Genomic DNA, 12,622 nt, shown 5'->3' on the forward strand with positions numbered 1-12,622 from the left:
TCAAATGCTGCTGTTACATAAGTAAGGTTGACAGTTTAAATTTATCACTTAACAAAGTGGTGTATGCCTGTAGGAAGAGGTCCCATCCTTGGAATGCCCAGCAACAGTGTTTTTCCCCCTTTCCAAAGTTTCTTCCACAGCTTACCAAAAGTACCTAGTAGCCCTACCTCTCTAGCCCAAAGCAATTTACCCAGCCATCCGCATCCACTTTGCTCAGAAGCCTTCAGCTCTATGTAGCTTAAAAGGAAACCAAGTTAGGAGGAGAAATTTTGGTTTTTTCTTTTTTTTAAACTGAGTCTGGTCTGGAAAGTTTTCTCCACATTCCATCTCTCCATAAGGAGCCAGTACAGCAAAGCTTATCTGGAGACAGTTGGGCCAATCATTCTTCCTTTTAAGTGTCTTTTTTTCCCCCCCCTTTTTCTCACTTGACCCTTCTTCTCTGGGACTTCTGTTCCTCACATTTGTAGACACTTTAACACAGTATAGTGGTCCCACACCCCCCTCTGCACCAGAATCATCTGCCCAGCTGGTAAAAATTGTAGGCATCAGGGGATCAAAAGGCACGAAGAAACTTTTTAACATTATGGAAATGTTCCATATTTTAATAGTGGTAATAATTTACACAACTATATACACCTACAAAAAAAATCTCTTTAAAATAAATTTACAATCTAAACTTTGACACTTCAGAAAATAAAAAAGGGGGCTATTAATTATGCCAGGACAACAAGCATAAACCACAACTACTCTGGGAAAAGCAAGATAAATGGTCATCTCAGTAATAAATCAAATTAAAGACCAAGTATTGACCACTGGTTTTAGCAACATGGATACTGTGAAATAACAGAAAATATACACACAAGTCTCTGCCTCCAGTTTCTGGCACTGAATTCTTATATCTTCTGGAATCCCCTAGGTGACTGGAATGTCTTTGTTCTAATAGGGTGACTCTTGGTGGCCTCCTGGATGGGGGCTGCTCACCAGAAAGTCTGAGCCATAATTTGAAGCTTGGCCCACCCTCCACTCTCCAGAGAAGGGAAAAGGAGTGGAAATGGAGTCATAATCAATCATGCCAACCTGATGAAGCCTACATAGAATTCCTAATAGCAGCACAGGGTTCAGAAAGTATCTGAATTGGTGAACACATACACCTACATGCTGGGAGGGTAGCATACCCCAACTCCACTAGGACAGAAGCTCCTGTACTATATACCACTTCATCTGGTTGTTCGTTGTATCCTTTATCATATCCTTTATTATACAATAAACTGGTAAACATAATTATTTCCCTGAGTTCAATGAGCCATTCTAGCAAATTATCAAACTCAAGGAAGGGGTCTGGGAACTCTAATTTGTAAGGGGTTCAGTCAGAAGTTCTGTCAGTCAGAAGTACAGGTGACAACCTGGGACTTGTGATTGGCATCTCCAGTGAGTAAGGGCTTACTCTTGTGGGAGTAAGCCCTTAACTTTGTGGTATACCTGATTCTATCTCCAGGTAATGTCAGAATTGAAGAGAATAATGGGAAATCCTGCTGGGGTTGCAGGAAATTGCTTGATGTGTGGAAAATCCACACATCTGGTGACAGAAGAATTGTGTGCGAGTAAAGGAAAAACACAGGACTGTGTTTTTTCCCATTAAAGGTATCACTGGCAATCTTGGTAAGAGCAGTTTCAGTAGTGGTGGGAGCGAAGCCTCACCAGAGTAGGTTTAAAAGAGCTGGGAAGAGAGAAACTGAAGAAAGGAAATAGAAACAACATTTTGAAATGCTGTTTCTGCTACAAAGAACACTAACTTGGGGCAACAAGTGGCAGAAATGGGTTGAGAAAAAGGTTTTGAAAGGTGGGAGAAATAATGGTACATTTTAATGCTGATAGGAATAATCCAGGAGAACCAGCCAGTTATCCTACAAACTCACAGTTTTTTTGTTTTGTTTTGTTTTTAAAATAGGGAACTGAGAACTCAAAGAAACCCAATGAATCCAAATTCAAAGTGAAAAGACCCTCCCCAGAAGAGAAGAAACCCATCACTGGTTTTATCTTTGGCACAGCAGCAGGAGTAGGAAGCCATCACAGACATAGATAAGAAAGAAAACAAACTTTTAATCAATTTTAAAGGCCAACTACAGACTGGCATGACAATTTAAAGTTCCCAGGCACCCAAATGTATAGAGACTGTACTCGCCCACCAATTCTATCCCACAGGCGTTTGCCAAGTGCTCACAAGAAAGAACAGAGATAGGGCGGGAGAGCCAAGCGTCACCTCATGAGGCACTGGCATGAGTGGCCCACTGAAGCTAGAGGGCAGTCCTGGAGAACTGAGAGAAACCCTCCAAGGAATAAGACTTCATGCTAAATACCAGGCAACAGTCATCCATAACTAAAAGAGAGACAGGAAGACTGGAAGAGACTGAGAGACACCATTCTTCACATGTAGGGTGTCTGCTAAAGTCTACAGACAGGACAGGAAAGCTGAGACAAATCCTGACGGGACTCAAGCTCTGCTAAAGGGATGGTGCTGATCCTGTTCAAATCATCTGAACCCTGTGGTGAAATGAATCACTAAAGCAATGACAACCAAAACAATCTCAGCTCAATTACAGGCTAGACTGACTTAACTTGTGCACCACTGACTTATGCACCACACAAGCTGCCTTACAGAAGGGGCATGCCCATGCCTAGGAATACAGATAGTATTTACTTCTATGTCTACTTTTCATTTACAAACAATTTTTGTCATTCAATAAAAAATGGTAAGACAATGTGAACCAAGAAAATGTGGTCCACCATCAAGAAAGGATATAGACTATCTCTGGGTTAGATGTTAGACTTACCAGACAAGGACTTTAAAATAACTACAGTTAAAAAAATAATAAATAAAATAACTACAGTTAAGTATATTAGATGAGCTGGTGGAAGTGGTACATAATACGTGTGAAAAGACGGAAGACACAGGAAAACTATATAAAAAAAGGAGACAGGAGAAATGCCAGATATGAAAATTAGATAACAGAGATTAAGAATTTCTTTAATGAGTTTATCAGCAGATGGACACAGTAGAGACACTGAACTGAAGACAGGTTCAGTGAAATTATGCAAACTGAAATACAAACAGAAAAAAAGACTAGGGGAAAATAGAATAGCGCATCAATAACTGTGGTACAATATAATATGTAATTAGAATCCCAAAAGGAAAACAGAGGAAGAATGGAGCAGGAAAAAATGTGAAGACAGAGTGGCTGAAAATATTCCAAAAGCAGCAAAAGAAAGGCATCAACCGCAAATCCAAGAAACTGAGTTAAGCCTAGGAAAGATAAACACAAAAAACCCCCACATTTTAGGCACATGACAGAGAAACCACTAAAACCAAAAGATAAAGAGAAAATCTTGAATGTAACCAGAGATAAAAAGATACATTAAAAAGGAGGGAACGAGGATATGAATTATAGCTAAATTCTCATCAGAAACAATCTAAAACAAGCTTTTAAAAGGAAAAGCAAACAAAAAAAAAAAACTCTTGTCAATCTACAGTTCTCCAGCCAGTGGAAATAAAAAATCTTTCCAAAATGAAGGCAAAAAATTCCATAGATGGAAAAAATACCACATAGAAACATCATAAAAAATAAATATGATACATACAAATATGCCAATAAATCTCTTTAAAAGAATACTGAGTAGAAATATTTAAAATGGTATTATACTCCAGAGTTTACAGCATATCTTTTTTTTTTTTAAAGATTTTATTTATCCATTTATTTGAGAGAGAAAGAAACAGCACGAGAGGGAGAGGGTCAGAGGGAGAAGCAGACTTCCCGCCGAGCCGGAAGCCCGATGTGGGACTCGATCCCAGGATTCCGGGACCATGACCTGAGCCAAAGGCAGTCGCCCAACCAACTGAGCCACCCAGGCACCCTACAGCATATCTTATCTTTGAAAGTAAAAACAAAGGGGAAGGAGGATAGTAAATGAAGTGTGCTGTTGTAATGTTCTTACACTGTGGAGTAATGACATTTTTTTGAAGGTAAACTGTGACAACTTATTACCTATTTTTTAAATATATATTTTTTAAGATTTTAATTTATTCATGAGAGACAGAGGGGGGGAGAGAGAGAGAGAGAAGCAGAGGGAGAAGTAGGCTCCCAAGGAGCAGGGAGCCTGATGTGGGACTCGATCCCAGGACCCCGGGATCATGACCTGAGCCGAAGGCAGATGCTTAACCATCTGAGCCACCCAGGCGCCCCAACTTATTACATTCAATCGCTAGAAAAATCACTAAAAAACACATAGAGAAGCATAATTGAAAATTCAACAAAGGAAATAACATACAATAATAAAGAATACTTGATTTACCCAAAGGATGGTAAGAAAGGCAAAACAGAGGAACAAAAAGCAGGCAGGACAAATCCAAAGGAGTAAAAAAGAAGATTACAGATTTAAACCCAAACACTGTCAATAATTACATCAAATATAAATGAAATACTGGGTGGGAAAAATGAGATGTTGGGTCAGAGAATACAAGCATAATACTTCATGCACAAATGAGATTTGTTTATCTTAGGAATGCAAAATAGTTTAACATAAGAAACATCAATATAATTCAGCACATATAAAGGGGGAAAATTAGTAATACAGACTTCAATAAATGGAAAAAAAAAAACAACTAACGAAGTTCAATACTCACTCATGATAGATACTCTTAGCAGACTAGGAACAGGAAGAATATCCCCAACCTGACAAATGGCATCTAAAAAAACATAGAGCTAATAATATACTTAATGATAAAATACTGAAGGTTACCTCCCTAAAATCAGGAACAACACAAGTATATTTCCTCTCACCACTTCAACTGAACACTGTAATAGAAGTACATAACTAGTGCATTAAGGCAAGAAAAAGAAATATAAGGCATATGGATTATAGAAAGAATCAAAGCTCTCTTTATTTGCAAGTGGCATAACTGTGTTGATAGAAAATTCGAAGGAATCTACAAAGACAGCTTTGAGACAACCAGAAAGCAAATTTGGCAAGATTGTGGATACAAGATCAGTATATAAAAATAAACTATACTTCTGGGGCACCTGGATGGCTCAGTCATGATCTCATGATCGTGGGATCAAGCCCCACAACAGGACAGGCTCCATGCTCAGCACAGAGTCTGCTTGAGATTCTCTCTCTCTCCTCTCTCTTCCTCCCCGGTATTGTAAAATACTATTTACAATAGAACCAAAAACACCAAAAACTAGAAATAAATACAAAGTGTAGTACTATACTGGAAGTTCTAAAATATTTCTCAGAGAAATTAAAGATAATTTATGCAATGCAGAGACATAATATATTCACGGATTAGAAGACACAATATTGTTAAATGTCCATTCCGACAAATGGATATATATTCAATACAGTCACAATTAAAATTCAAGCAGGATTTCTTTACATGGAAACTTAGAAGCTGATTCTAAATTTCTATGGACATGCAAGCAAACTAAAATAACCAAAATAAACTTGAAAAGAAGGATAAAATTAGAGAACTTAACTTCACATGACTTTGAAACAGACTATAAAACTATAGTCAACAAGACAGAGGTATTAGTAAAAGGACAGACAAATATACCAAACAAAACAGAATCTAGAAATAAACCCTCACTGCCAAGACATTGACAATATAATGCAGAGAAGAAAATCTCTGCAGTAAGTGAACAGTTGGATATCCATACTGAGGGAAAAAAAAAACATGACCTCCCCCCTCACACCATACACAAGAGTCAGAGGTCTAAAGGTAAAAGCAAACTATAAGTTTATAGAAAAAAACAGTATTTTCATGACCTTCTTAAAGACACAGAAACCAGTAATCAAAAAACAAACGTGATAAATTGTATTTCATCAAAACAAAAATCTTCTGCTTATCAAAAAACACCTAGGAGAAAATATACACAATGTATACACAAGATCAAGAATGTACTTAATTTTTTAAAAAGACACTTCAGAAAAGATAATTATACAATGACCAATAACATTTAAAAGTGCTTAAAATCATTAATCAGAGAAATATAAAATAAAACCACTTGAGAGATCACTATAAATACAGAATTGTGCAGTGGTTCTCAATGGGATGGGGAGGTTTACAATTTTGACCACCAGGAGACATTTTTAGTTGTTACGGGCATCCAGAATGTTGCTAAACATCCTACAAGGCGCAGGACAGCCCCACATAACAAAGAATTATCCTGTCCAAAATGTCAGTGGTGGCAAAACTGAGAAACTCCCAATAGATGTAAGAGACAAATAGCATCAAATGTTGGTGAAGATTTAGAGCAAATGGAACTCTGATATGTTACAGAAGGGTATGCAAAATGATTGATTCACTTTGGTGTTTGACAGATGCTACCATATTAAATGTAAATGGCTTCTCCTTGCCCAATTAAAGGTCAACGTGGCCTATAAGGCCTGCATTATCTAGACCCAGTCTACTTCTCCAGCCTCATCTCTCAGTTTAAATGAGGCACAAGTATGATTCAGTAGTAGGAAAAAATTTTCAATCAAGTCTACTTAACTTTACTGAGAGAAATCCTAAAAATTCTGAGATAAAATAAATCTTAACATCATTTAGTCAACCATTACCTAAAGAAGGGATATTAATACATTCCTGATGGTAAAACATCCACATCTCTCACAAAAAACACTAACAGTTTTGGCAAAATCTCAGATCTATTTGACAAAAACTACAGAAACAACTAATGCTGTATAAGTAATGGTCCTCTACCCCTTTTGTAAACTGGGTTAATGGGAAACCATTATAGAGTTACTGATACTGATTTAAGACACATCACAGTATAGGCTGAAAAAAATTAAAGTAACAGTTCAGAAAGATTCTATATAAATACCACAACTCGTTTCACCGAAGAATGGAGTCACATGAAAAACAGTGTATAAATGGCTTAAATTGGCACCATTCAATAAAAACATAACACAAACTATAAATGTAAGCCACATACGCTTTGTTAAAAAAGTAAAAAGCAAATTAAATCCATTTTGATAATTATACTATATGAAAATATATGTGCATATATTATGTACAAAATATGCAAAATAACCAATAAACCCAAAATATTATCACCTCAAGATGTAATCAACATAAAGTTTACCTTATTTTATATTCTCTTTTTATACTGTTTGGTTTTTTTTAAGATTTTTATTTATTTATTTATTTGACAGAGAGAGAGACACAGCGAGAGAGGGAACAGAACACAAGCAGGGGGAGTGGGAGAGGGAGAAGCAGGCTTCCCGCCGAGCACGGAGCTCAATGCAGGGCTTGATCCCAGGACCCTGGGATCATGACCTGAGCTGAAGGCAGACGCTTAACGACTGAGCCACCCAGGCGCCCCTATATTAAGTCTTCAAAGGTATTTTACATTTATAATAAATTTCATTTTGGACTAGCCACATTTCAAGTGCTCAATAGATACATGTAGCTAGTGGCTACTGGATACTAACACTGCTTATTACATGACATACTTCTAAGCATTTTACTTGGACTATTTCATTTAATTCTCTCTGAGGCACATACAGGGGAAAGTAACTTGTCCCAAGTTCCCACAGTTAGTGGTAGAATCAGGATTCTAAATCAACCAGCACGACTAAGATCTCCTGCTCCAAACCACCATGTTTTCCCACCTCAAATTAAAAACAAAAATTTTTTTACAATATTACTGAAACTTTCAATTAATCACATTAATACCCTAATTCCTGCTTTGATATTCCCATTCATTTTATAGAAACCTAAATCTCAGGCCACATAAAAAAAACCTGTTTACTCCCCCATGATTTAAATCTGCAAGAAAAGACTCACCATTAATATGAGTTTTTGATACTTTTGTTTTAGGTCTGACACACTTGCAGATGGGTCTGCCCCCAGAATGCTGTACCAATCCTTTTTTGGTATCTGCTCAAATGCCATCATCCATTGAACAAGAAGTGGGCCGTCTCAGATAGCTGAATAAAAATATTGATGACAATTCATTACAGTTTGCAGGATCGAAGAAATAAGCAAGTAGTTTCCTAAGTTCTTTAATAGTTGAGTAAATCAGGATTATAATGCAAACCTCATGAAGCATATATTTTCTTTGAAAACGCCCCAACAATTTCATGTATAAGTATACAGACAAGTATGGGAACTCTGTTACACATTTCATGATACACGCTTGTACCTTAAATTAATGAATTACAATAGCATTAAGAAAACAGAATTCGAAAATGAACGCGAACTGTGGATGCCCTCTAAGAAGGTATTTCCGCTTGTCTCGTGGTAAAAGCCGCACATAGTAAATACTCACTAAACACAATAGAGGAATTTAATAAATGTTTACAGAATTAAAAAAATGTTGAAAGCAAAACAAAACGGCAAAGAATTAAAATGAATTTGGGAGCATTCCCTCTTAGTGTTTTTTTTCAGTTCACATTTCTTCCAGATTACCTTAAAAGAATAATACGGGAAACAGCTCGGGCAGGTAGACAGCATGAGTCCCTCGGTTACCGGCGTTTACAAAGAAAGAGCTCCTGAAACTGCTCAGAGGAGGATACTCCAGCCCTCTAGACTACCGAAGAGACCTTGCCAGGAGCCCCAGAAATCAAGCAACCTCTTCCCACAGCTGTGAAATTCAAGGCGCGGGGTGGGGGAGGGGGGCTCAAAATCGAGACTTAGGAATCCACTGTATTCATTTCGGCTGTACCGCCCAGCCACAGGCGACTACCCTCTCCTGGCCTTACTCGATATCGAACTTACCAAACTTCTAGAATCCTCATAACCCACTCATGGCCTGAAGTCGGCCAAAACCCGGAACCGGCTTCTCCTTCCGCCGGAAGTCATTGCCCTGACGTGGCCACGTTTCTAGTCGAGCCCTTGTGGCCGAGGCACCGAACGCAAGGGGCGCTCCGCCCTCCTGGACGCGGTCGCTATAGTAACCAGTCTTCGCTTCCAAGGAGTTACAAGCAGTAAGTGGCCGAGCTTTGGAAAAAGGTGTCCTTTGCCTCATTCTAACTCCCTCTAGCCCCAAGTCGGAGACTGTGGCGTCTCTCCTCTCCCTCAGCGAGCACCACCCCCCTCTTCGCCCCGGGCTTCCTCCGCTCACCCTACCCTGCTCCCAATCCTTTGGTGGTTGGTGACAGTTCTTGGGCTGGGGAGGAGTGGGGAGCGGTGGGGTAGGAGCCTGTGAAGGATGAGGAGATCTCATTCCTCCCTCGTCTTTACACTTCCCTTAGAATGTTCTCATTCGAAAATTAAGAAAAAACATACCGATTGAAGGTGGGGTTTTTTTTTCAATTTTAATAGTTTTTTCTGGAAAAGATGTTCAACTTAATTATTTCTTATAGATGATCCTAGCAACTGATAACTTTTCAAAGTCCTTTCATACTTACCAACTTGCTTCACTTTCACTTCAATCCAGTGAAACTAGTAAGGCAGGTGTTAATATTCCCATTTGGTAGATGAGGAAGCAAACCAAGGATCAAGGCCAAATAGCTAATTGTATAGCAGCGGAACAGGACTCTTAGTAAGTGTGCATATTACCAGGGAAGCCAGGCAATCTTTCCAAACTTACGGAAAAAGAATAAACCACTGCTTTGAGGCAGTTGCTGGGCTCTGCAAATGGGCACTGTTAGGTTTTTTGTTAGTTTTTTCCTTCTTGCCTCTCCCTTTCCTTCTGTTGTTCCCTTTTATTATCTCTTCTCTATACTACTTGGCTTACGTTGACCTCTCTTGCTTGCATTGTTCCCAGAGGTGAAACTGCATCTTGTGTTTTGGCAGCATGATTTAAATTTCACTTGGAGATGTTAAGATAGCTCTGTTGTTATTACTGCTTAAATTTGCTTTCCTTCTTTTTTACCTTTCTTCTACCAAATCTCAGTTTGAGAAGCAGTCAAGATAAACCTAAGTACATTAAATAAAATATTTTAATACGGTCAATTATTTAATGATGGCATAAAGAATAACTAAATGACATAAGAAAGAAAATCTAAAGCAGAAAGTATAAATTGGGCTCTCCAGAGAATTTTGTCATGTTTAAAATTAGGCACAAAAGAGCATTATGCTAAGTCAGAGGATCTGATTTTAGTCCTGGTTCCAACATACCTTCATACCTTCTGTGTGGCCCTAAGGAAATGTGTGACAGAATTAAGTGTTGTTCTGAATACCTCCTATACAGAATGACACCGCCTTGAACTTTTTAGCCCTCAAATACCCCCTTTTCCACTGCTTAGTCCTTCCTCATAGATAGTTAAGCTCAGATCATCCAGTTTGTACAGCAAGAGCACATTACTTTGACTGTGTTTTCTCTTTTATTCCCTTTTTTTAGCCAGATTCTGAAAAGTCTGATCACAGTACCGCAGTTTTCTCAATTCATATTTTCATATTTGTGTGTGTGTGTGCTGTATGTATGTATTGATTTAGGTTTCGATAGTAAGAGGTACACCCTTTTTCCCCCAGCAGTTGCCAAGCGTTCAGTCATTTCATCTCGACATACTTTAGCTCACACCAATAAAGCATACTTTAGTTTGCAACTTTTTCTTTCATCTCCATAATGTCATTATTCTGCTGAAATGATCAATAACTCATCGACAGTATCTAGTTTTTATTTCCTTAGTTGTCTCAGAAATGTCTTTTTATGGTTCGTTTGCTTGAATCATGATCCAAACAAAGTCTACACGTTGCATTTGATTGTTCTGTCTCTTTAGTATTTTTTAAGCTGTAGCAATCCCACTTCACTACTATCTTGATTTTGTTTTTTCTTTTCCTGCCATTGGCTTATTGAAAAACCAGATCAGTTGTCTTACAATCTGAATTTATTTATACCAGAATAAACTTCTTAAAACACTTTTTACATGAATCCCTGCTCATTTGTCTTCATTTTTCATTTTCTAGAGCATTATTGCCCAGTAGAAATATGTAAGCCACAAATACAAACCACATATATGATTTTAAATTTCCCAGTAGCCACATTAGGGAAGTAAAAAGAAACAGGTGAAATGAATTTTAATAATACATTTTATTTAACCCAATATATTCAGAGTATGATCATTTCAAAATATAATCAATGTAGAAATTATTAATGAGGCATTTTACATTGTTTTTTTTTATACTAAAGATTTAGTGTATTTTACCTGTATAGCTCATCTCAATTCGGACTTGCCACATCTGAAGTGTTCCATAGCCACATCTAACTAGTGACTGCTGTATTGAACAGGCCAGGTCTAAAGGATAATATCTTGGGGTGCCCAGCTGGCTCAATCAGTAAGGCACATGACTCTTGATCTCAGGGTCATGAGTTCAAGCCCCACATTGGGTGTAAAGCTTACTTCAAAAAATAAGTAAATAAAATAAAATAGAGGATAAAATCCCAATTCCTTAACCTGGCATTCACTTACCTCCCAAATATTATCCTTAGTTTTCTAGCCTCATCGCTTATTACCTCCATACATGAAACATTTAAACAATGGGACCTTTTCTTGGTACTTCATCCATAATTTTGCTCTGGTAGTTCTCCTTGCTTATACCACTTTTGCTCTTTGCTTCCACCTACCAATTTTATTCCTCTTTTCAGACCCATCTCTTCCATCAAACCTTTTATACTGACTCAATCCTTAGAAATTAGGTCTTCCTCTCAACTTTTGTAGCCAGTCCTGTATGTCCTCCTCATTTGTACCCATCCTATCCCAAGGGTACTATCATACATTTTGGATGTATGTTCTGATTCCCTAATTCCATAAGCTCTGTGAGGACAGGGACACCTCTCAGAGAAACTAAGCACCAGCTATTGTGCCACATCTCTGAAGTTCTAATGATGTGTATCTATAATAGTCTTGTTTCTCACTTTCCTATTTTAAGAAGGTAATTTACCCATTTTATGTAAAACTAATAGCAGAAATAGAAACTATGTTAGCATAATGGTTAAGAGCATGAAGTCTAGGGGCGCCTGGGTGGCTCAGTCAGTTAAGCATCTGACTCTTGATCTCAGCTCAGGTTTTGATCTCAGGGTTGTGAATTTGGGCCCTGCGTTGGGCTCCACACTGGTCATGGAGCCTACTTTAAAAAAAAAAAAAAAAAAAAAAAGAGCATGAAGTCTAGAGTCAGACTGCATAGTTTTGAATCCAGACTCTGTCTCTTACTGGTTATATGAGCATTTTAAGTTAACTAATCTCTGTGCCTTGGTGTCTTTCTCTGTAAAACAGGAATAATAATAGTATCTCACTCTAGGTTTGTTGTGAGGATTCAATGAGATAATAATGCCTGAAAGTAGTAAATACTCAGGAAAAGTTAGCTTTTGTTGTTATAATTATTTTTTTAAAGAATTTATTTATTTGAGAGAGAGAATGAGATAGAGAGAGCATGAGAGGGGGGAGGGTCAGAGGGAGAAGCAGATTCCCTGCTGAGCAGGAAGCCCGATGCGGGACTCGATCCCAGGACTCCAGGATCATGACCTGAGCCGAAGGCAGTCGCTTAACCAACTGAGCCACCCAGGCGCCCTGTTATAATTATTAATAGTGAAATATTTGTTCCTGAGTTTTGACTATTAGAACATTAAGAATTCATAGCTATATTTTAGGAATTTCCAAACAGAGCAAATGAAAACTACAA

At 38.0% G+C, this 12,622-nt stretch overlaps 1 protein-coding gene across 5 annotated transcripts in view; it reads right to left on the reverse strand.

The window, feature by feature from the left end:
• DNAJC24 (DnaJ heat shock protein family (Hsp40) member C24) overlaps nucleotides 1-8,844 on the reverse strand; it is a 64,479-nt gene extending 55,635 nt beyond the window's left edge. For 4 of the 5 annotated variants that reach the window (XR_003606823.2, XR_003606822.2, XM_028087725.2 and 1 more), the window contains exons 1-2: nucleotides 8,777-8,844; nucleotides 7,844-7,986 (exon numbers count right to left, since the gene is read on the reverse strand). Coding sequence is in view for 3 of the 5 variants with exons in the window: in XM_028087725.2 (XP_027943526.1) it covers nucleotides 7,844-7,954 (111 nt within the window). In the remaining 2 variants the exon portion in view is untranslated. Of the gene's footprint in view, nucleotides 1-7,843; nucleotides 7,987-8,467; nucleotides 8,625-8,776 lie in introns of those variants that run through there. The other variant, XM_088017687.1, reaches the window with a different exon arrangement.
• Nucleotides 8,845-12,622: the final 3,778 nt, after the last annotated feature.

This window comes from Eumetopias jubatus, unplaced genomic scaffold (assembly GCF_037043125.1).
Source record: "Eumetopias jubatus isolate StellerSeaLion01/CBP00866 unplaced genomic scaffold, mEumJub1_p1.0 scaffold_13, whole genome shotgun sequence".
Classification (NCBI taxonomy): Eukaryota; Metazoa; Chordata; class Mammalia; order Carnivora; family Otariidae; genus Eumetopias; species Eumetopias jubatus.